At 41.6% G+C, this 26082-nt stretch overlaps 1 protein-coding gene across 1 annotated transcript in view; it reads right to left on the bottom strand.

Moving 5' to 3' along the window:
• Positions 1-26082, bottom strand: part of PAPPA (pappalysin 1) — a 255070-nt gene that overhangs the window by 86333 nt on the left and 142655 nt on the right. The window contains exon 10 of the mRNA XM_032251598.1: positions 10816-11009. Within this exon, the coding sequence (XP_032107489.1) occupies positions 10816-11009 (194 nt within the window). The remainder of the gene's footprint in view (positions 1-10815; positions 11010-26082) is intronic.

Below are 26082 nucleotides of genomic sequence, written 5' to 3'. Positions count from 1 at the left end.
GAAGAACATTTTCATCATCATGGAAGGCGCTACTGGACAGGTAGTCCGGAGTCTGGCCTGTGAACACTGAGACAATTTTGCCCTCTCTGAAACATAAACTCCTGGCTATAGCTCCTTGATGCATGCCAGTTTAATCTCCTCCTTCCCATTGCATTAAATTGATATTCTATTCCTGGAACCCTTGCCACCAGTCAGCTGCACTGCAGACATGGACATCACCCAGGTGGCATCTGCACCTCTGAAGGCAGCATCTTGCCAGGAGACAAGATCTCTTCCAAACCTGTCACTTCCCTAGGGGTCTCTCTTCCAGGAAGGAGAGAAATGCAGATATCACGTAAGTGTCCCCTTCTACCAGCTGCACACATGTGCCATGTTTGGAAAAGGATTCTGGGGTGGGCAGAAGCCCCAAGGAAAACTTTCCTGGACACATGGCACAGGGAACCTCTCAGGAGGGACATCTCTCATGGGCATCTCTGGGCCCATTTCTCCCTGGAAAACAAACATGTACAAATGTACCCAGGATATCCTGGTGCTTGGGTCTGGCTGAAGAATTAGGCAGAGTTTAAGAAAACCATAGTTGGAGTTTCTTAAGAGGAGGCAGAAGGCCCTTCCTGGTCTCATTCTACAGGTAACATACCCAGGCTAATTTATCAAAGTAAGGATGGGGAGGAATAGAGAGTAGGGAAGAGGGGGCTTGAAAGACAAACAAAAACAAATGAACACACACACAAATAAAAACAAGATCTTGTGCACAGCCAAGCTCTAACTCCCCTTGAAACCCCATCCTTTGGGGCTGGCTTGAGAAAGTTTACTTTCAGACTCAGAGAAATGAGTATGTGGTTTTAGGGACAGAATTCAATACCGCCAAAGCAGCAGGCTCAGCAAGCTTGACCAGCTATTGCTTCCTAAGTGCCTTACAGCCCAGGAGAGTGAATGCTGTTTACATTTTTTACATGTTTCTTGGGTACAGAACATGAAACTAAATTACACAGCAAAGGCCATGCTGGCTAAATGCCGGTGACCCCACTTAAAGCAAAACAATAACAAAAAAAAAAAAAAAGAAAGAAAATGAAAGACAAGAACAGAGAAGGGTTTTAAGGGAGCCTGAGCAAATGACAGGGATAAAAGAAAGGCTTGTCATCCTGACGCCAAGACTTAGAAAAGAGGAAGTGGAAAATGAAGGCAATGAGATAGGGGTAGGCCAGGATTGGAAGAAAAAGGAAGACAGAGGCCAAGGAATCTTCCTAGGTGGGCCATGGAAAGGGCTGGCAGGGTTATGTCTGGTCTCTATGGAGAATCAGCGGAAGTAGCCTCAAACCACAAAGCCCTGCTTATTTTTGGGCTTCAAGTCAAGAGTCAAGTGTCAATTGAGACATGAATACTCACTATTCAAACCAGGCTCTCACCGTTCCACGTGGCACCTTCCCTGATCAGTCAATACACGTTTGTTTTATGCCTACACATGCCAGGCTCTTCCCTTCATTACTTTCCTCTCTTACACATTTTTGTTCCTTCTCCAGATTCAATGTGCTCAGGGATAACATGGTTTAGAAGGGATGTGAACTGACATGAATTGGATGCCCAGCAAGACGTAGTGACGTACTGTACACTTTATATATGTTAGCTCATTGGACCCTCATACCATCTCACAGAATGACAGCAGGATCATGTGAAGATGAGGATAATTGAGGCTCAGAAAACTGAAGTCATTTGTGAGGCATCAGACAGTTGGTACTCAAGTCAGATAGACAGTACTCAAGTCAGGTCTTTCTGGCTTTAAAGCTTATGCTTCCTCTGTGAAACAATATGGCTACACTACAATGTTTTTTTCAGCTCCCCCCAAATGCCCAAGTGGAAAAAAAAATCACCTTCTAGATAACCTGTCCCTTTATTCAGGTTCAACCTTCCTCCTCAAAGGTTAACTTCTAAGGCTAACTCCATTTGTCCTTGTATCACAGCGCTTTGCCCAGCTTTGTCTTTTTTTATTGGAAGAAGCTATTTTGGTGTCTTCCTTCCTCCATGGCACATAACGTACTGCCAGAGACCAGTGGCTGCTTTGTGCAACCCCACGTTGAAAATGACCTTTTGGACACAGAAGATTCACAAGATTCTGTTGATTTTGAATATACATATTGGAATTATTTTATAACGGATGGGATTGAGAGGTTCAGGGAAGTTGTTTAAGCAAAGTCAAGCCTTAATTAAGTGAAGTAAGACCAAGAGACTCTCAAAGTCGCTCTCTGCTTAAATTTCTATGCCCCAAAGTCTATTCTGTTAGACAAAAAAGTCCACATGTTGTTCCTAATTGGATTTGTTCCTCGGTTGCCAAAACTTCACAGGCAGACAGAAGTGTTTCTTTAAAACTTTGTGGTTGCTACCAGAAGGAAAACTGCATTTCTAGATCAACTGTCTCATCCTTGACAAATACCTGCTATGGAGATGTTTTTACTCCTATTTCACAGATGAAAAATTTGGGTGGGGGCAAAGACAACTGACTTGCTCAGAGTCTCACAGCTAGCAAGTGGTGGACTCTAGAATTGAAAATCAGGCTGATCTGATGCCAGATTTCATTTTTTATAAAACTCCCGTCACTCAGAGTCTTTCAGTCCAAATCCTAGGGCCAATCAGAATGTCTAGTTTTTTGTAGATTTGAACAGATATTGAAAGAGTAAATAAGCAAAGGACGAATAGAAGAGACAGCTAGGAGGAGAATCTAATAGATCTCTTTGCTGGGAGCCCATAAGATTCAGTAAATTTAAAGTCTCCCACAGTCCAAGGATTCCATGACAAGTTTTGGGGTGATTATAGTGACCAACTCAGTGGGCTCCTTTCTGAGGCAGGCTCTGATTTTTACTTTTCTGGAGGGATTTTGGGTGCCCCACACCATGGGACAGGCTGAACTAGACCATGGTACTTTCTGTTCTGTCTCCTTAGATGACTTGCACACATGCTCTTGAAAAAATTATTCAGAAACCACCAGGAGAAACAGATCCCTTGAGTATTTGGGAAAACTGCTTGGAATTGTCTCTGAAATTTCAGCATGTTCCCTTCGCCTTTCCTCCTTCCACCACCATTGGCAAAGGCTCTCTCATTTCACTAATGAGAAGAGACGAGTGATTTGGTGAAGGCCATAGCAGGCAGGGCAGGCAAGGAAGAGACAGACAGCTCCTTAGAAGTGACTTCAGCACTGCGTATAAAGTACAGGATTTCTTCCTGCTCTTTGCAAATAGTACTATCTAAATTGCATTGTAGAATTATCAATGCAGAATTTCCAAGTGAGGCTGTTTTAATGCAATACCAGTAGCCTGGTGTAAGAAAAGAAAGAGGAAGAAAGAGTACCATGGGTGGGGTGGTTCATCTCCCTGAGACTCAGTTTCTTCATTTTGAGAGAGGAATATTAAGAATTCTCAGCAGGGTTCTTCTGAAATCTATGTGAAATAATACAGGGGCTGGCATGTAAGAAGTGTTCAACAGTTGTCGATCTTCTTTCCATGATCCAACCATGTTAACCCCCTGCTGAAAAACTCAAAAAAGCTCCCCATTGCCCTCAGATCATGTCAAGTTCCAAGCATTGGAATGATTTTCCTAACCATGTTTCCTAGCTCATCTCTCTTGACTTCCCCTTCGTCTCCTGACCATTTTTTGATATGCCCCTCACAGCCCCCACCATGCGATTCCTTCTTCCCCTCTCCTGTCCTCCAGCTTATCCTTTTAGTTGAAGCTCAGCAATCACTTCTCCCTTACGTCCTCTGGATCCGCCTCTATGAGCACTCCCTACACTGCATCATAAGTATACGTGGAAAGATTTCTTATCCTTGTACCGTAGAATGCCCTAGTGGGTATCTAGTCCCTTGTTCTGGAGACAAGGATGAAGAAGACACAGATGAATGGCTTCTCCTTTCCTGCTTCAGACTTGGCAGCCATCAGAAAATATGAACATCTAGCTGGGCATGGTGGCTCATGCCTGTAATCCCAGGACTTTGGGATGCCAAAGAGGACGGATCACTTGAGGTTAGAAGTTCGAGACCAGCCTGACCAACATGGTAAAACCCCGTTTCTATTAAAAATATAAAAACTAGCTGGGTGTGGTGGCATATGCTTGTAATGCCAGATGCTTGGGAGGCTAAGGCAGGAGGATCACTTGAACCCAGGAGGTGGAGGCTACAGTGAGCTAAGATTGTGCCACTGCACTCCAGCCTGAATGACAGAGTGAAACTTTGCCTCAAAAGAAAGAAAATGTGCACATCTTAAGATTCTCTTTCACTGACATTTTAAGGTTTCCTATGTATAGCACATAGCTTGTGACAAAACTGTAAATTGAGCAAAATTTCTTCTTCCTATTTGTGCATTTATTATTTTTTTCTCCCCATGCCCCTACTATAATTAGGCAAACATTCCAAGATCGCTTTTATAGGCAAGGGTTGGCAATTTAAAACACTTATGCTTCTCTCTTATTTTCATACACACATCTTAGAAAACTCTCTGGAAAGGGCAGTGGGTGAATGAATGGATGCCAAAAGCTGGAGATCTAAGCAGTATGCAAAAATTGTAGGAAAGAATTTTGGGTATTAAAGAGAGGGAATGCCCACTTTCACGGTGTTCCTTAAATGCATACCACATATTAAAAGATGCAAAAGACACTAGCTCTTTTAGCTTGTTCTCATGTGTCAGTCACTGAAGTAGGCTTGAGCTGCCTGGTCCTGTAGCTGTGTTTCTATTATGAACACAGTGGCCTGCATCTTGGTTCTACCCGTTATAGGGATTAGCCCCGAAGCAAGTTACTCTACTCTCTGGGCCTTTGTGTCCTAATCTGTAAAGTTAGAACAGCGATTCCTATTTTTATAGTAACTTTAGTAGGATTCAAGAAATTTGGTGGAAAGCCTGGAAGGACTTGATAAATGCTATTTTTATAAATTGTCTAGGATCTTCCAAAAGTGGGCAAAGGACTCTTCTATCCCACAAACTGGCTCTCATCCCTACTGGCTGAGAAAGCTGATAGCAGTGTGATTTCTTCCTCGGGGAAACTCCCTCTAGATCTTAAACTCTTGGGTCTTTGGCTACTATTTCTAGCAGAAAACACCCTTCTGATGACGTAGTAAGCTTTATGAAGGCAGTAAAAGAACCAGTACTTCTTTAAGTTTCTCAAAGTGCCTGCTGCAGTTCAGAGTCTGCATTTGCTGACGCAACTATGTTTAATTCAACAAAATGTTGACGGAGCTTCTGTTCTGTGTGGGTCCCTAGAGCCACCTTTTGGGGGAATGCATAAAAGGAAACCCAACATGAACGAGACAGGGAATAAATATTTGTACTACCCATCAAGTGAACACACCAATCACAGAGTGTTTTCTCTGCCTCCTTCATTTCTACCAGGTAGATATTATCCACCTTAATCTCCATGAGGTACACGCTATTCTCATTTTCTACAGGACACTAAGATTCCCAGAGGAGTAACTTACTCAAGATTTTCCATGTCAGAACAGAATTTATGAAAGCAAAGCCAGATCTGCATGGTTCCTACTTCACTTCACTTCTCATCAATGCCCATGCTCTCTCTCTCTCTCTCTCTCTCTCTCTCTCTCACATTCCTCAATGCAGGACTCAAATATATTTCTGTTTGATCAAGTGAATAAATAAATTAATACATAAATTGTCATATCACAAGACATACTATGGTTTGTATTTTATTTATTTTATTTTTTTGAGACGAAGTCTCCCTCTTGTTGCTCAGGCTAGAGTGCAATGGTATGATCTCAGCTCAATGCAACCTCCACCTCCTGGGTTCAAAGGATTCTCCAGTCTCAGCCTCTCAAGTAGCTGGAATTACAGGCGCCTGCCACCATGCCTGGTTAAATTTTGTATTTTTAGAAGAGAAGGGGTTTCACCATGTTGGCCAGACTGGCCTGGAACTCCTGACCTCAGGTGATCCACCCGCCTCAGTTTCCCAAAGTGCTGGGATTTCAGGCATGAGCCACCGTGCCTGGCCTGGTTTGTATTTTAGTAGAGGCATGAAGTATTATGGATGGGCTAAGGAGTAATAATAGCAACTGAAAATGAAGTGGCAAAGGACTAATACACCCAATTGCGTGTTAATGGGACATAAAGCTAGAGAATCAATTACAAAGAAAACAGGGATATCTAGGTCTCACCTGACTTCTAGTTCAGGAATCTTCTGTTCAGTCAGCAGCCCAGCCAGAATGCCTTATGATGGGGAACTTCTTATATCACAATGCACTACATCCCACTGTGGATATTTCTCATCCTTTGAAAGATTTTCTTTACTTTGGCCCTCAAACTACTGCCCTGGAAATGCTTAGTCTAAGTTTTGCCCTCCAAGGATTAACCACATAAATTTGTTGGTTGACTGATGGTTTGCAATCCCTTAGGAGAGCACTGTAAATTCCAGATAGCCTTAGTATTTCCATTTCCTCCTCAGGCCTCTGCAAAGGAGGGAGGTGCCTCTTTGGATAGGAGGAAACAGACTGGTAAAAATGCTGGAGGTGGGTGCAAAAGGAAGGCATACAACATCTCATTTTGGCAGCCTTTTGTGTAAAGCATTAGAGAAATGTGAAACGTGGAGACAAAATAAGAACAATATGAGATCTTTGCAAGCACTTAACCCAAACCAGGTTTTGAGGTTCCCAAAAGAGATACAACTTGATTTTTTTTGGTTAATTTCCATTTTTTGTGTGTGTCTCAAGAAATTCTTGATTCCAGCTGGGCCAGGAAGGTGTATGGCCAAAATATCCAAAGAATGTCTCTTATTATAGGATGTTCAACCAAATTTACACAACCAGGAAGCTTTGATACTTTTGATAAGGTTTGGATACGAGACTCAGCATTCAGGGTTAGCTTTGGCCTAACCAAATTTGGGAATCTTTTTTGAAAAGGATGAATGAGAAAGACCGGAAACTATTAGATGCGGCAGGCTTTTACAACATCAAAACTGAGGTTTTAATTAATATTCTCAAGCCATATAGTGCAATGCATGTTATTTCTTTGCAGTAGTCATAGAGATCCTGCAGACTTGTTGTGATAAGAATGTGTCTTTCATAGAATTCTCACTTCTAAGTCTTGTACAGTGACTAGGTCAGAGGCTGGGTATTTCAGTTCTTTGGTTTCCTCCACAGGCTCTAGCACAGAACTAGGCACACAATCCAATAAACATCCGTATTTATCATTTTTATTGCATCAGGAAAGACAGAAAGTGGGACCAAGCTGAATTATCCATCTTAATTTCCACAAGGTAGATGTTATTCTCATTTTCTATAGGACACTAAGATTCCCAGAGGAGTAACTTACTCAAGGTTTGAGTAAGGAGGAATTGCATAAAGGAAATGGGAACGACTTCATTATTTCATCATTTCCTAAGTTCATGGAGTATCCTAGGGATCTCCAGGGTGCCATGGAATAGGGCCACCTTGTCAGGGAATGGGAATAGCCTGAATTTGAAGGTATGGGCAGTGATTGTAAGTTTGCTCACGGAGAATACAAGTACCGCACGAAGTCTGCACAGTGACACTCCACACTGAGCTCTATTCATCTAGGAGTCTTTCTGCTTGTTTCACAGTGAAGTTTTCTGGGAATCCAGCTACTTCCAACTTTTAAATGTGACCTCATATTCCCAAGGGCCCACTGTCATTCATCTTCCATGAGATTCTTCTAATCCTAGATTCTTCCCTTATGGGCTATGTAACTTATAGGGAAGCCACTGTGTTCCTAAGTTTCTCCAAGGCAGACAACAAATCCTACCTTGAAGAATGACAAGGGGATTGGCTATAATGTGCATACATGTGTCCCGTGGCTGGTGGACCTCGATAACTACTATTTCCTTCCTGCTATTCTCTTCTATCTGCTTTGGTACTGCCATGCTCCTACAGGGCCTTTTCATGTGTAGATTTGTATGTGTATGTTTGTGTGGGGGGGGTGGGTAGGTGGGTGTGTGTATGTGTGAGAGAGAGAGACAGAGAGAGAAAGAGAGACAAAGACAGAGAGAGAGACAGTGAAGAAGGAGAGAGAGAAGAGGGACAGTATGAGCATCTGGGGGGAAGGTGAGATGCACATGATACAATTCCCATCTTATTTCTAAGCCCAACTCCTAAGAGCCTCCCAGCTCCCCCTCTCAAGCTATCAACATCTTCACTGGAAGCCCTGACAGGGTGAAAATTAACTACCAGCCTCTTCTAATCACTGTACAAGGTAATGAAGGGCACAGTTATAGTTTTTCCTCATTCTCTGTTGTTGGAAGGGAGGTATGTTTGCGCCTCAAGAATAGCCTTTACCTCTAATTATACAGGCTCTGTGTGTGTATGTGTGTGTGTGTGTCGGAGACTGTGCCCATGTACATGTGTATGCGTGTGCATGTGCCCCTGTGTATAGTGCTGGTGGTGGGGTGTGTATGTGTGTGTGTATGTGTGTGTCTGTGTGAGACTGTGTGCCCATGTACACATGCATGTATGTGCATGTGCCTCTGTGTGTGGTGGTGAGGTGTGTATGTCTGTGTGTGTCTGTGTGAGACTGTGTGCCCATGTACATGTGTATACGTGTGCATGTGCCTCTGTGTGTGGTGGTGGTGGCGGTGGTGGTGGTGGTGTGTGTGTCTGTGTGAGACTGTGTGCCCATGTACATGTGTATGCATGTGCATGTGCCTCTGTGTGGTGGTGGTGGTGGTGGTGTGTGTGTGTGTGTGTGTGTTAGAATGACTTCTAGGCACTTGCTTTCAGATGAGGAATTCAGGAGACTTTTGTTCTGCTGCCCTCTGCCTGGCCCTGCACCCGGCCTGCACACATATTCCCTCCCCTGACCCTGTATTCTCCGGCAAGCTGATCTCATTATGGCAAATTTAGTTACAGCTGAAATCTCCTTGTAACAAAGATTATGTCCAAGCCCAGAGTAATGGAACCTAGTCAATTTCATTAAAATAAAATTGGTTACAATGAATAATTCAATAGGATGATTTTGTTTCCTCATCTCCTCTTTGTAGATCGAAGAGCTAGTATTTATAATGATTTTTTAAATTGGATTTTTGTTTAGGAAGAGATAATCACCTGTAATTCCTGACAGCCCCTCCTTACAAGATTGTAATAATTGCCCCATGAAGCCTGTTTTCAAGTGCTAAGACTGAAAAATTCTTTCTCTCTTTTTCTAACATTTGTCGCAATAACCTTTGGGTGATTTTTAAGCACAGCTGCTACCTCAACTCTTGCTCATGGGAGGTTCCGCGTGTGTTAATAATTCTCTTGTTTGAAGGTTGTTTTTAAAACATTTCTAAGAACTGGATGCAAGTTTTGAATTTGGAATTCCTGGTTCTCTTGCTGGCCCCAGCCCTGTTGTTTCTGAAGCAGGACATTCTGTGTGATAGAGAGGTGATACTTGAGTGTTGTCTCTCAGTGCTGTTAATTTGCATGTGGCAATGGGGTGTGTGTGTGTGTGTGTGTGTGTGTGCACGCGTGCGTGTGTATCTACAGTCAATAAAACACACATTTGCTGGCACCTATCTAGATCCCGTGCTTGAAGATGAGGGGACAAAGATGAATAAAACCGAAACTTGTTCTCAAAGAACCAGCAGCCTAATGGGGGAGCCAGACACACAAAGAGATACTTAAGAGTTCAGTGTGATAAAGGCAACCACACAGATGATTCTACCAAGTACAGAGGCGGCACAGGGGGAGGATGAACCCTAGCCATTCATCTCTCCATGGGCTTATTCATTCATTCGTTCATTCATTCAGCAGGCTGGCACTATGCATGTTAAGCATCAGAAAATGTCATGTTACCGTTTGCTTCCACTCTCCTGAGGGCATTCAAAAATAAATGCAAATGAACAAAGGCTTTAGTAATGTAAACACAAACAAAAAGTGAATGAAGAAGTAATCAGATACAGGCAACAACTAAAAATGAGGTGATCCTATCCTGTATCTCACCCATTTATTCTTCACTGGACCCCAAAGCAAGGTCATCTCTTTCTTTCATCTAGAAGCCAGGCCTACCCCACTGAACCTAAATCAAGAAAGCAATATTAGAAAGGAATGTCCGAGAGTAGCAGCTCATCTGCAAGACCAGGAGGCAGGTTGGTCTCTGCAAAGCCACTAGGCCAGGCAGCCAGAAGCACTGAGTCATGTGTCTGGGAAATGTGAGTCTCAGGTAAGGCAGGTGCTTCCTCGACAAGGTAATTGGAAAGGGGGCTCTCGGGACAGCACGGCCATCTCTAGAATCATACAAGCACTGGTGGCCCCAAAACTCTCACTCCCTGGACCAAGCTGTCAGTCCCCTGGGAAGAACTATGGCACATAGTGCATTAGGGGACTGAGGCATGAGTCACAGCTTCATAGAATTGGGAAGGTCCTTGGAGATCAACAAGCTCAACTACTCTTTATTTTAAGGATGAGGGAGAAAAACAGGGCCCAGAGATATGAGGAAACTAGTCTAAGGCCACAGAGCGAATTACTGTGTAATTACTGTTAGTTCAGGGAGTGCACAGCTTGATGCCCACTAAAAGTGGGACTTCCAATATAAATTCATTCTTACCTTACTGAAGTCCATGATATATACATAATGGAGTTCTTTCTCCAAATATTAGTTATAACAGGCAAGGAAACAGTAGGACAGTCATTACCCCATCATACAATGTTCCCTGCCCTAACGATTCCAGATGTAATCCTTTACAAATGGTATTCATGAAGCTCCAACAGTACATTTAATAAAGCTATGCTCAAGTGGCCACATCCAATGGCACTGCCTTAGAGGTGAGTAGCATTGCGTGGCATAGTGGAGATTCTGAATGTCTGCAGGAAACATCACATATTGTTAGGATCTTACCTGGGATGTAGCTGGCTGTCCGATGATGACCCAGCCTGGGCATTGCTGGTCTTGATGAGACACTGAAGCATTGGATGCCCATTGATCCAGGAATCCCTGAGGTGTGTAGACACCACAGTCCTTAATGCTGGTTTTTTGTTCGAATTCCTCACATACCCCATCACCATCATGGAAATAGCACCGGCTGGGTTCATCTGCAGGTATAGATGAAGAAAGAGAGTGAATACATAAATATTTGTTCTTTGGCCTCAGCTATCAGCAGCAGCTGTGGAATCAGACCACCAAAACCACTGGCACTGGCACTGTCAAGCCCATCATCATTAGTCATGATGGACTATTACTCAGTCTTTAAAAAAAAGAGGGAAATTCTGTCGTCTGCAACAACATGGATGAACCTGAGGGTCACCATGCTAAGGGAAATAATCCAGTCACAGAAGAACAAATACTGCCTGATTCCATTTACAGGTGGCATCTTAAGTAGGGAAGCTCATAGAAGTAGAAAGTAAAATGGTGGTTGCCAGGGTCTTCGGGGAGGAGGAAATGGAGAGTTGCTTTCCAGAGAGTATGTGGTTTCAATTGTGCAACGTGAAAAAGTTACAGGAGTCTGCTGTAAAACAGTGTGCTTATAGTTAATGATATCGTACTATACACTTAAAATATGTAAAGAGGGTAAACCTCATGTTGAGTGTCTCTGCTGTGATAACAAGTTCACAAACACTTTCATTACTCTAAACAACCCTCATAAAAACTTTGTGAGAAAGGCCAGGCACAGTGGCTCACACCTGTAATCTCAGCACTTTGGGAGGCCAAGGCGGGTGGATTAACTGAGATTAGGAGTTCGAGACCAGCCTGGCCAACATGATGAAACGCCGTCGCTACTAAAAATACAAAAAAAATTTAGCTGGGCATGGCGGCAGGCACCTGTAATTCCAGCTGCTCAGGAGGCTGATGCAAGAGAATTGCTTGAACCCGGGAGTTGGAGATTGCAATGAGCCAAGATTGGGCCAGTGCACTCCAGCCTGGGGGACAGAATGGGACCCTGTCTCAAAACAAAACAAAACAAAACAAAATGAAAAAATATTTGTGAGGAAGATTATTATTCTTCCAGATGAGGAAACTGAGATTCCAGCAATAACTTGACCAGGTGACACAGTGTGTTAATAGCTGATCTGGTTCTCCAAATTAGGCGTTCACTTTCCAAGTTCTGAGTGCATTATTTGACACAACAGAACTTCATGGATGCAAACTGGGGGTTATTTAACTCCAAAGAAGATTTCAGTTTTGCATTAAAGCATGAACTGATTTACAAGGGACACTGACTTCACTCCCAGCTCCAAAACCAAATTGCTCTGTTACTTTGAACAACTCTCCTTGCCTCTCTGGGCTCACCCATCAGCGCAGAGAAAGAGGTTACACTATTGAGGCCTCAAGAACCCTTCCTGCCTAATGCTACAGGCTTCTAAGGGCTTGTCAGATACCCTAGGAGTTTTAGTTAAAGACCAAGTGAATTCTCAAGTTCCCATGTCATCTAAACCACAGCAAGGGTTTCTGTTTGGAATGATTTAAAGCTGCAGCTGGCTGCAATGATTCTCACTTAGCTGCAAGGACAAGGATAACAGAAGCACAAAGCTAGCAGTAGGATGCCTTCTAAGTAGGTATGACCTATGCATGTTTCTTGATATTTCAACACAGAACAATACAAGGAAAAACCTCAATGTGGCCATCCAAAAGAGATCACCTTGTCCACCTTTTTACTAATTCTAGCATCAGCTCTTCTGTGCTATTTTCCCAACTTTTCTAGGCAAAGCTAAATACCACCTCCTGTGTGGGTGCCTATTTTATAAAGATTTCTATCTTAACACTTATCACACCGTGCTGCTATTAAGTCTACATGTTGCAGCACTTCTGAAAGATTCTGAGCTCCTTGAAATATAGTTGCTAGTCAGTGTCTTAGAGTTACTATATAATTGGTGCTATTAAAAATTATGTCCAGGCAAAAGGAACATATCCTGGGAAAATCTGAATCTCTCAGGCAAATCAGGATGTATGGTCACCCTAAGGCTTCTGCTTTATTTAGAACATTCTTTCACAAAATAATGGAGCGGAGCTCTGGAGAGGGCACTGAATTTAGGGCCAAAGACCAGGGTTTGGTTTCTATCCCTTATATTAGCTATGTAACTTTGCACAACTGGCTTTACTTATTCTTGGCCTCTGCCCCCTGTCCCTAATCTGTAATGTAGAAATTATAGTCTCAGCCAGGATAACCTCTCAGGATAACCATAGAACTCTAATAGAAAATGAACATAAATGTGTTTTTTACATCCCAAAATAATCATCGAGAGAGAAAAAAAATACTCTTAAGGGGTCAATTTGCTTCTAAGTGGAGGAATTAAATCAGCTTGTGAAATCAGTGCTCACTTGAAATACTTTCAAGCAACTTTCTTTCCCCTAGTGGGAATGAGCCCCGGTCAAGGAGAAACAAGACAGATTTCTATGATGCTATCTGAAAAAAGGAGTCATTGAATCCTGGGGCAGCAGAATGCTGAACTTCTTCCAAGCTCCAGGGTCCCTTGTTTATTTGCGCCAACGCTTTACCTAGCGAAATACTATCAAAAAAGCCAGAATAGGGCTGGGCACAGTGGCTCATGCCTGTAATCCCAGCACTTTGGAAAGAGCCAAGGCAGGCAGATTGCTTGAGCTCAGGAGTTCAAGACGAGCCTGAGCAACATGATAAGACCTTGTCTCTCCAAAACATACAAAAGTTAGCTGGGCATGATAGTGTGTCCCTGTAGTCCCAGATAGGAGGCTGAGGTGGGAGGATCAATTGAGCCTGGGAGGTCACGGCTGCAGTGAGCAGTGATCACACCACTGCACTCCAGCCTGGGTGACAGAGCAAGACCCTGTCTCAAAGAAAAAAAAAAAAAGAAAAAGAAAGAAAAAAGGAAGAAAGAAAGAACGAGCAAAAGAAACAGAATAAATCAATTTATTATAAGTCAATTATTTAAGAATGGGTGTAAGCCGGCCAAGAATGCCATTGACCAATAGTATTCATGGCAGTTCAACCACAGGAAGAACACAGGCTCAGCACTTCTCAGTAGCTCCAACCTCTTGGTGAATGTGGCCAATCTACATAGATAAAACCTAGGCCCAGTCGAAGACTGACCACCGTAAACCCATAGTTTACTCTTCAGAAACCCAATACAGAGAATTGGAAAGAGCAAGAGTTTGACATCAGGCAAAAGTAGGAACAAATCTGAATTCTGCTTCCTATAAGCACTACAAAGAGGACATAAATAAAATAACCTAACCTTTCTGAACTTCATTTTCTTCATCGGAAGGAAAAAAATGGAGGTAATGATATTTACCCAGAGTTGTTGCAATGATTTCAGACGATGGTGGGTACAATGCTGGCCCCTTCGTACATTTTATCTAATGGAAAACTGTGAGCTCAAGGAGGAAGGCATCTGCTTCCAGGTCACAGAGAGAGATGGTAGCAGGGCAAGAAATAGAAGACTGGCCTTTTTACACCTAGCAGAGAAATCTTCCCCCTACATGCCATGGCTACAGAACAAGAACAACCTCTTGGAAATAAGAACATAGGGGTGCCCTGACTCTTGGTATCACTTTCTTCTCCTTCAATATAAAGAAAAATAAGGTAAGATTATATTCTCTGTAAGCATAAGATCTATTCTCTAAAATGACTTAATTAATTTCCTTAGCAGAAAACCTCTCAGAATGACAGAGATTGGGGCCAGATTTAGTTCTTCTGAAGGCTAATTTCTTCCTGATTATGTTTAAGACCACAATAAATTTGTCTGCCAGAAATCAGCAGAACCTGAGAATGGAGGAAAGGTAGAAATAGAAATAGGTAGGTAAACAGGTATGTAGGTAGGTCGGTAAGTTGATAAATGATATATAGATAGATAGGTAGAGGAAGGGTTAAAAGACAGAAAAAAAGATGGAATTCAAAAGAAAACAAGGGAGAGAGAGAGAGAAGGTGCAGTTTCTTCTCCAAGATTCTGCTGACAAAGCTATTGTGATTCCCTTTTTAAAATAACATCCTTGGACACAGCTCTTCAGTTTCTGTTGCTACTAGTGTCCCGAGGGCCCTTCAGCTACATCTGCCAGCTCGTGTCTGGGGGATTCTCTCTCCCTCTCTACTCCCTCTGTCCCCAGCACAGAAGAGAACAGAGTGAGGAATGGAATACAAATGTGCGGCCAGAAAAAACAAAGACAGCAACAACAAAACACTAAAACAAACTGGTCTTCTTGTTTTTATTACATCAGTTTGCTTGGTGCTCCTTAAATACTTTATGCTAGATGCTGAGCAGGTTGTAGTGAAAAGAGTCTGAAGTCAATATCAAGGTCAAATAACTTCCATGTGGTAGCTGGGTGCCATTGATAATAATACGTTTCATTGGAAGGGGTACTTTGAAAATTATACACAGACATACACATGCATGTGCACACACACACACTTTTAGACTCATACACATCCTGAAAACATAATAGACTTTCAATAAATATTTGTTGAATGAATGAATGAATGAATGACCAAAATCTGGCATCCCTGATATATATATTCTCATCCCAATATAGTTTCAACTCTGCACCCTTTGACTATTTTCTTTAGATTATGTCTTAGGGAGAAGGAAATGGAGCTGTAAGCCAAGTGGTGACTAGCTTACAGTGGGATTGCACTGGGCATTCTGATTTCTCCATTCTACACCATCTTCCCCTCACATCAGGGAATTCCTCATTTCATATCCATTCCCTTTTATGTGGTGACACTTTTAGAAATCTGCTCTATCCAGATAGGAGACTTGACGTGGGTGGGGTGCCATTAGCAAAGTCTGTCTTCCCCAGTTGAGCTTTCACATGCCAGAAGCTTTCTTTTCCTTTTGGAAGAAATGAGCTCAGCTTCAAGAGCCTGAGGCAAATGGACTTTCTGTAAGTGGACAGACATAGTTGATGCTGCCAGAAAATGACTTATTTTCATTTGTCTGGAGCATTAAGGTGAAATGTTATGCCCCTGAGTTTCTAAGGCATGTCTGCAGGACACTACTTAAGATACACAGAGATCGTTATTCCCATTCGAAAGCTTGGAAGACCAAATCTTAGGAAAATGAGATTTGTATACCTTGAAGTGTAAGTAAAGGCTCAGGTTACAGCCATTGTTAAGAATTCTTATCCTTGAAGTCAGAACCCCTGGATTCAAGCTCCTGATCTATCTCTGATTATTGGTTAATCTTGGATACCGTATTTCACCTCTCTATGCCTCAGTTTCTCCATATACAAAATGAAAACAAATTATATTTTAGACTTTCTCAACAAGGTTCTGAGGATGATCAAATAGCATAACAGACTGAGATGGGAAAATAATACTGGTCTTAAAGACACAGGGTCTATTTTTAACAATGGTGTTAATGAAGTTGGAGTTGGATAAGTCTTCTTAATTAGAGATTCTACTTTTCTCTACCCAGCCCTAGACCCTAAGGTATCTTGAGGGATAGAAGTGATCAAACAGGATGCATGAGCTATTTTTAGTATAAATGTCAAGGAAGCAACTAAACAAAAGAAAAAAGTAACAGCCTAAGGAAAAGAATATATTGTCTAATACTGGAATGATTTCAACTCAATTGGTGGACAATAATTAACTTAGCTGGATTAGAAACTTTGGGAATTTATGACATCACTGGAATCACTCAGGTGAATAAGTGACAGAAATAGCTAAAGAGGCTAAAGAGGTCAGAGCTGGAGAAGGGAGGAAGAAATTAAATTATTCGTGTCTTCTCAGTACAAGATATTAGGGATGGTTTTCACAAGGAAACTTGCCTTTACATTGACTCTCATCAGTTTCAAGATGTTGAACAGGTAGTCATAAGTTACTGGCTATCGTAAAAACTAACTGAAGCCAATGTGTTCTTCAAACAAGGCTTGAGACAATGTGTATTCTGAAGGATAGTGAGATAATTGAAGGTGTTTTGGCTATAACTCTTCTACCTGACACAGAAATCTTAGCATGCCCTTCCTTTGATAGATCCCCACTGTTTGTAAAAGATCATTTTCCTTAGCTTGGCATACATGACCATCCATAAGCTGTCCTCTTCATGCACATTCCAAACCAACAATTCCATTTCATTTCTCCATGCCCTTACAAAGGTTGTTTTTCTCTGCCTGAAATGTGCTTTCCATTCTTCACTGTGCTAACTCCCATTGGTTCTTTAAGGCTCAGCTAGAGTATCTCCTTTGCAAGTCTTCTCTATTCTTCATCCTTTTTTTTTTCCTGATTTCTACCCTAGCTGAGTGTCATTCCTTTGTTCTTACGGTAATCCACTGCACCATGCCACCTCATCAGACCCAATTTTCTTCCTTTTTTTATTGTACTTTAAGTTCTGGGGTACATGTACAGATCTTGCAGGATTGTTGCATAGGTGAACACATGCCATGGTGGTTTGCTGTCTCCATCCCCCTGTCACCTACATCAGGCATTTCTCCAAATGTTATCCCTTCCCAGCCTCCCTAACCCCTGCTGTCCCTCCCCTACCCCCCCACCCCCCCATTTTCAATATATAATTCTGGGAGCAAAATAGTTTGTTACCCTTAAGTAAGTCTTAATATTACTTTTGGAAATCTCTGATTTCACTTTTTATAATATCCACTGGTATTGACTAAACATAACTAGTATGAAAAGCTATTGAGGCTACTAAGCTTCCAGCCCATTGATAAGTCATAAAGAAAACCAAACATACACAAAACTACCTGTAGATGGGGAGATGAAAGTTATTAGTCACTCATTTAGAGCTCAAGAAGAAAGCAAAGATTTTGAATGTGCACTCTTCTGAAATGAATCAATTCCCCAAAAATGAGTGGATTTACCTGTCTTTCTAAATTTCTTACAAATAAAGATAAGACAGCTTTTGAGAAATTAGCATCTATTTCTATTTCTAGCTATTAAAACAGTGCTTGACATTATGATATTCTCGTTTAGTGCAACGATTACTATTCAAAAAGGTCTTTAAAGACCAGGAAAAAAGTAGCATATTTCAAGTTCAGCTGTTTGTTTAGAGATGGGCCCAATAACAACAGTCTTTATGCCACATCACAATTCATCCAAACAGCAAGAAGAAGAAAAACCCACACACACAACAAAGCACAATCTTTGCACCTAAACATCAGCTTCTTGGAACAGGGGGAGCAGGAGTGCTTACCCGCTGAAGGTTTACAAAGGGGAAGAAGCTTGGGTGGGACTGGAAGGCGGCTATATATTGGCATATGTTTCCTCTGGAACGGAAATATGTTGACTTTATATAGCCTGTCTTTCAAAGGCTTCGTGTCAAACCCACATTGTTGACCTCATTTAATCCTATTCAAACCAGGGTTTATTCTCAACCTCCTCAACCAGATCAGCCTGCCCAGAGTAGAAAAGACAGGGTAGTGAGGACTCCTAAGGCACCATGAATCTGCTAACAAGCTTCAGATGCCGATTAGGTCTACTGAATCAGAGACACTTAAGTTGGTTTCTGGTTCCATCAAAGGTTGGCCACACACCCACATGGGCCAGGACTTCCTCCCTGGTGTTTCACTGTGCGAATCAAACATCCTCCAACAGACTGAAAGCACAGGAAGAATGTCCCTGGAAGTAGTCACATTATCACACTAACTCTACACTCAGGCCCATCAAGGAAAGCTCTTTCAGCGCAGTCCCATATTCTATCTACTTAGCTTTTACACACTCAAACCTGGCTTTGCATCTTTCTTACTTCAATCCCTTCTCACAAAGCAGCCTATGAATGATGTATCTAAAATATGAATATTTTCATGTTTGAAATACTGAATAGATTCCTACAAAATTTAACTTCCCCAACAAGCTTTCAAGTCCTTTTATAATTTAGCTCCAACCTTCCTGTTTATTCTTAGTTCCAACCACACCTCCACCCTCAAATGCATACAGTTCTTTCCCAGGACTCACATCTCAGAGTATCTGCCCTTACTTCTTTAGTCTGAAAGGCTGGTCCTGCCTTTAAGTCTTCCATTAAGATTTAATTCTAGCAACTTGACATCTCTCAGCTCCACGACATCTCTCACTTTTCTGCATCACTGCTTGTCTAGCACAAACCAATTCCCTCTATTTCCTGTATCATTATTCTCTTCTTCCAAACAGCAAAATAGAATACAGCCCATCTAAAGATTTAAAAGTAAAAAAAAAAACTTGAAAAAATTCAAAGTTTTAAATTAACAAAAACATCTCCTAAATAACATTTCTCCTACCTCACATTTACCTTTCTGTGATTCACAGTAAAATGTATTGAGTTATCTAAACTAGTGTCATCCGCTCTGTCTCCTACACTTCACCCTTCGGTTTTCTCCAGTCTAGCCTCTATACTCACCGCTCCACCACAATCAATCTCATTAAGGTCATCATCAACCTCAAAGTTGCTAAAGCTGAGCATAATGTCAAAATCCTCATCTTGCTAGACTGCCTTGAAGCATATAGAGTAGCCCCCTCCTTTCTTCTTGCAGTCCCCTCTCTCTCTTGACTTCCATGACATCATGTCACCCTAGTCCTCTGGGATGCGTCTATTTAAAACAGGCTCACTTGAGGTCTTCTCCTTCCCTCACCCTACATGGAATGCTGTCAGACTTCAGTGTTAGATGGGAACCCCCTTTTTATTTTCTATCTACAGTTTCTTATCCAGTCTGTCTTTAAATAAAAAATTTAAAACCTCTCTATGCCAGTGACTGAAACATTTATAGTCTTAGATACGACCATTTCTCTAAGTCCCAGCTGCCTACAATTGTATCTCTGCTAAATATCTACCTATGGAAAGGCATCACAAAAACCTCAAAAGACATCAAAAACATATCTAAATCAAAAATACCGTTTTCTCCCCACATTCCCTTTTCTCCACCTTAGTAAATGACAACACTATCGCCTAACAATGACCAAACCAAAACCTTCCCAGTCATCCATCCTGTTTTTTTTCAGCTCACCCTTTAGCACTACATGTAGTCCATCAGTATACCTTACAGGCTTCTTCCCCCCAGGATGTTTCAAATAGATCTGCTTTGTTCTATCACTACCTCCCTAGTCCAAGCCAACATCACTACTGCCGTGCTCACTTAACCAGTCTCTCTACTTCTCTTTTCTCGACCATTTGTTTCCCAATTATTCCTCCTCCAGAACATAGCTTTAGTGCTCTTCTAAAAACATAAACTACCCCATGCCATGCCCCTTATCTAAAACTCTTCAATGGCTTATCATCTCATGTGGAAGAGTTCAAAGTCTGTATCAGGGCCTAAAAACCCCTGCTTTATTCCTCCATCTCCTGTGGCAATCCTCCTTGCTCACTGTCTACCATTCATTCATCCACTCATTCATTCATCCAGACAGACCTCTAGCCACACAACAAGTGTCTATTCCCTAAACAAGCCTCCAAGAACCTGAATTTGATGTTCATATTCTCTGGAATATCTCTTCCCTAGCTCTTCTCATGACCTCTTCATTATTTGGCAGTCATTTCAAATGTTACTTTTCCAAACAACAACCTTCTCTACCTGCAGTTGGCTCACATTCAAATCCTCCATCCCCACCTCACAGTAGCATACCATGTTGCTTTATTTCCTTCACAGTAGTATTCACTATCTTAAATACATTTCTATTTATTATGGTTTTCTGTTCCCATACGATATAAGCTTCATAGAAGCCTGTTTCAAAATGCATCTTTTCCCTTAGGATCAAGAAAGCTACCTGGCCATATTATGTCATGTTTAAAAATACACGCATCAGTGAATAAATGAATGAATGATTTTGTACAGCTCTTGACTTCTCAGATATTTCTGGCCCTTGTCTTACTTTAATTAATATCCTGAATACTTAGGATAGTGTCAATCTCACAGCAGGTACCCAGTAAATGATAAAGTAACAACCTTCTTTTGGAGTTTTAGAATCTCTGTTGTCAATGATTCTGAAGATGTCTCAAACCTGATTTTGATCTGCTTTAGCAGATAGTATTATATAAAAATTTTTATGAAAATATTAATTAGAAAGAGGTCAGAGCATAAATCCAAGCACATATTCGGGGAAAATCCAATTTTACACAAACTGTCTCACAATATATTTTTTTTTCTATGAGCCATCATGCCTCACCATCTGTCTTAAATATTGTTTTATTTTCTATCCTAACTGAATTTGAAAAGAAATGGAATATGTGGATAGGAATGGGAGCACATATTAGACTAAAATTTAATAAAGAGATTTGACAGTCTTATGAATTGGAACTTGAAGATGCATTTACATCACCTTGAATTTAGTATAGTAATTTGAATGGTTTAAAAGTATTGTAAGCAAAGATAGTCATCCTTATAAATGACAATGCAGCCAATGGAGCAGAATGTTCAAAGCCCTAAATGTCTTTCAGCCCGTCCTCTTTCGGGTTACAATGATATCTCAAGATATGAAAGGGGGTGAAATCCAATGCCACATGAATTATATAGCAGCCAAGAGATAGGCAGGCATTCTAACCACAAACAGAAGGAAGAGCAATACCTAGGACCCAAAGGTCTACAAAAGTATGGGCAGGAAATAACAAAATGAAATTTGGCCTGGATAATAGAAGCTAATACATGGAGAAAAACAATCCAAAACATTGATATGCAGACAGTATGCAAGAAGTGGCAAAGAAAGAGGGTAATAAAAGATGGCAAACTACAAAAGGAGCTTCAGTGATTGTAGTGTGATTGTAGGTCCATACTAAATAGAGAGAGAGAGAGAGAGAGAGAGAGAGAGAAGGAAGAAAGAAAGAGAGAGGGAGAATAGAAAAGACAGAAAATTTGGAACACTTTCTCAAAATCTGCAGCCTAGTACAGTAATGGGCAGAGAGTAAAGGGAACTGGAGATTAGAAGAGATGCCCTGATCAACCCGATGACTTTGGACAAGTCACTTTCCCTCTCTGGGCTGCAGTTTCCCCTTGTATAAAATAAGAGTTAAATCAATCAAGTAGCTTTGTGATCCCTTTTGGTTGTGTCACTCTAAAATATATTTGGTTCTTGATATTTTCCCCTTTGATCATTAAATCAGTTATTCAGTTAAGATGGGGAAACATGATCAGCAAAACGAAGACTGACAAGGGTGTAGATGATAAACCCATTCTGAAAAACTTACAGAGAACTATAACGGAAAGCAGATGGAATAAGGGGCCAGAAGTTAAAGTGTGTGCCTCAACTCTTGCTAACTTACTTTCACGGTACTAGTAACATTCGTCATTATTCTGCATCTGACTCTTTTTGCTTATTAAAAAAATGACAGTATTACTTTTTCTACCCATTTTCAAAGGTGGGTGTAAAGATAAAGTAAAATAATGCTGTGAAAACTAAAAACTACTCAAAAGTAAAAACTATAAGCAGTGTTGTTTTCACATTTTACTTTTGCAGATACAATCCAGAACTCATCTCCCCAATTATCAAATGGCTTTTCTAATGCTTTGTTTAGGTCTTAGCTCAGCCATTACCTTCTCAGTGAGGACTTTCCTAAACACACTATTGAAAAATAGCTTTCACCTTCACTACAGTGTCTATGCCACTAGTTTATTCTATTCCTTTCATAGCATGATCTGGCTTCTCCAAATGTTTACTTGATAATTGTATTCTCTCTAAAACAGAATGGCAACTCCGTAAGAGCAGAAACATAGGCTGTTGAGTCCAATGTTGCATTCAGATATTAGTACATAGAAGATAATCACAAATATTTGCTGAACAAATGAATGGTTTAATACTGCAAGGTTCTTTAGACATTCTACATGGTTCTAGTTCCTATGTTTCTCTGTGCAAAAGTGGCAACTGAAACTTAGAAAGAGTAAGTCAGTCACTGAATGATGCATAATTGTTAGAGGTCAGGGGTTCTGACGGGCTGATTAAGGCTTATTATATAAAAGCTGGGAATATTCAACACCAAATAAAAATTGCTCTGTGAGAAATGCATGTTTGTAAGCATAAAGTAAAACAAGGCATGCAAATTAAAGTCATTATACACATATATGCATATCTATTCTGCAATCCAGTGAAACAAGCAGCCCATCATTCTGTTAGGGAACGCATAAGATCCCAGCCAAGAAAGATGCTTGGACAAGTGGATGCTATGTCTACCAGTAGGCCAAGGACTCGAAGATGAGTCAGGCACCACATAAAAACCAAGTCAGTTACCCCAGTCTGGCATAGCTGGTTGTGACTAAGGTGACCACAGTGTGCTATGTTCTTGGTAGGGTTCCCATACAGAAACCAGAGCTCCCACCCTGAGCTCTGACTGGTTTGGTTCACCTCAAAGACCATCCTCCTGCCATATGGTTTAGGTAAGTCTAAAAAGATGAGCCATTCAAGCCACAGTGTCTTCTGTCTCCATGTTGATGAGACACGCTGCAGTCTTCTAAAGAACAGAAGAGAGACAGAGGGCACAGGATTGCTCTTGGGTAAGTTTTCTTTCTTTTATGTGCTACTTTTCAGCCCTTAGAGTAAAACGTTATAATAACTTAAACCTATATGCTTTAATTTGTATTGCTTAACTATAATTTTCTTCTTTAACAAGGTATGTATATGTCTTTCTCATCTCTTAATAAGAAGAGGGAAAGCGGGAGAGAAGGAAGGAAGGGGTGGGGGGAGGGAGGGAGACAGAAAGAAATTGGTCCTAAATCAATTTTTTTTTTGAGACGGAATCTCACCCTGTCCTCCAGGCTAGAGTGGCAGTGGCATGATCTCGGCTCACTGCAACCTCTGCCTCCTGGGTTCAAGCAATTCTCCTGCCTCAGCCTCCTGAGTAGCTGGGATTACAGGCGCACACCATCACACCCGGCTAATTTTGGTATTTTTAGACAAGGTTTCACCAGGGTGGTCAGGCTAGTCTCAAACTCCTTACTTCATGATCCACCCACCTCTGCCTCCCAGAATGCTGGGATTACAGATGTGAACCACCATGCCCAGCCTGGTCCTAAATCTTAAGAGTTAGCTGGGAACATTTGAAAATATCAATCAAAACCACTGCCCTTTTTGATCAGGGATGACAAGGGTCATCATAACTATTCAGGTCCAAAAAAAATTCCAAGGAGCTGTGGTCACTCTGAGGTCAGTTTCTACCAAATGAAGGAGGTATTTGCCCAAACAAAAGCATGAAACTGCAGACTGAGTTGCGGCTATAGATTCCAAACTGGAGGCCAGAGAAGTTGTCTCCATTCTAGCTGGTCCAGCCATGGTTGAAGAGGCCAATGCTGGGCCCCTGATGTGCTAGGATATGGTCAAAGAAAAGGACCCTGGATAGGCACCATCCACTGAGCAGTAATCGTGTAGGCACGGAGACATTTAACCTGAAGATAAGAAGGCTCAGAAAGGACACAGTGGAAAATCTAACAAAGTACAGTTGGTCTAAAATTGAAAGCAGTTGCCTCAGAAGATACTGAGTTATTTATTTAGCTTTTCCTGACAGGAGCTTGATGATGATTGACAAGGTGTACTGTGGTCCCCGCCTGCCTCTGCGGGCTTCTCTCTTCTCGAACACACTCTAGTCTAAGCTCCAGACAGATACAGATTGTCGCTGCCTGAGTGGACCAAGTTTGCTTTCACCTCCCCACCTTTGCAGAAGCTGTTATTCAAATCCCCAGAGCTGCCTTTTCTATGACCAGTCCCCGTTGTCCTCTATTCATAGTTTAACCTCTCGAAACCTGTCTGGAAAGCCACCCTCAGAAGGGCTAATGGCCCTTCCCTAGGTTTTCCTGTAGCATCATCCATTTCCCCAATTAAAATTGTATTTAGCATATTTGTGAAATGGGCAACTGGATGACTTTCTACATGCTGGACACTGTGCTAAATGTTTCAAATACATAATGCATTCAATTCTAGAAGAGCCCGGGATGTGGTATTATTATCCCCATTCTACAGAGAATGAAATTGAGGTTTCATGAGGGTAAGTCATTCCCATGCTACCCAGCTAATTTACTTTGTATGGATGTGGATACTGAGGAGAATCTGATGAGATGGGCTGATCTGATACTCCCTGGGATGCCCTACGATTGGGTGCTACTTAGGGGCTTGGGGGCTTGATGGAGCTGTGTTCACAACCTGACTCTCCACTAATTAGCTGGTGTCAATGACCAGCTGACTTTAGCCCTGAGTCCCAGTTTCCTCTTTGGCAAATTGGTAAAATAATGACTTATCTTCCCAGCTGCGATGAGGACAAAAATGAGAAGCTGTTGAGAAAGCACGTAGCACCACATCCAGTGTTAAAAAAAAAAAATTTTTTTTTTTTAAGTAAAAGATTAGGAGTTTCCCTTTCCTTAAAGGAAGTAATCTGTCTCTGCTACCTTGTGCCACAGTTAAACTGCACAGGGTCAATAACTTATATTTTGGTTAAACATTTTTAATTTTTTTAGAGTGAAATCAGAGTTTTTGTTGGCAAGTGATTGAACACGCTGGGCCCAGCCTCCAGGCCCACAGTCCATTAGGAAATTTACGAGGTGAGATGGGGACCTTCAGCTCAAGTACTCCCTTCAGACACAGTGCTTACAAAGCCATCAATTTCCTTAACAAAGAGCATTGGCTTAAATGCCCCTCAAAGCAGTGTTATTTACACAGCTATCCACTTCCTTTTGAATTCTCTGCCTGGGGGCGGTGGCAGACCTGCGGTTCTTTCCAGCTACGAGTTAATTAGGCCCTCTCCCCAAATGGAAGCAAGTCACAGACCGAGATCTGGTACTGAAAAGCAGCTCAATTTGGGGCTATCCGAGAGTCTTATAGGGTGATCCAAATACCACCAAAATCACTGGTTCCACCCACCCATTCTTCTAAAATTCTAAAGCATTTGGACCTTACTAAAGAGCAATGATCTCTGTCAGTATAGAGGAGGAAAGGCAGCATTTGAGCCCATCTCTACTTAGTAAAAGAAACCTCAAAAAAGTACTGCTGGCTAAGATAGCATACTTTCTATCTCTACGGTGTATCGATATAGTAAAATTAACATTTTAAAGGAGCCCCCACCCCTTTTGTGGCCGAACTAGGATTTGGATACAAGCAGCTCAGTTCTAGGGTCTGAGCATGAAACCACCACCCCAAGGCACCTGACCCAAGGTAACCTGCCCGTGATGACAGCTAGAAGGTGAAAAGTCTCTGATTCAAACAGGATTGTCTGGCCCTAAAGACCAGCAAAGCTCGACTACACATTCTTGCCTGAAAAATAAAACTGTCTCTTAAGAAATACATCCTTCTTTTACTCATTTATTCTATAT

This window comes from Sapajus apella, unplaced genomic scaffold (assembly GCF_009761245.1).
Source record: "Sapajus apella isolate SASKATOON/1434 unplaced genomic scaffold, GSC_monkey_1.0 scaffold76, whole genome shotgun sequence".
Lineage (NCBI taxonomy): Eukaryota > Metazoa > Chordata > Mammalia > Primates > Cebidae > Sapajus > Sapajus apella.
The sequence above is the reverse complement of the archived record's forward strand: the minus strand, read 5'-3'. Positions and strand labels throughout refer to the sequence as shown.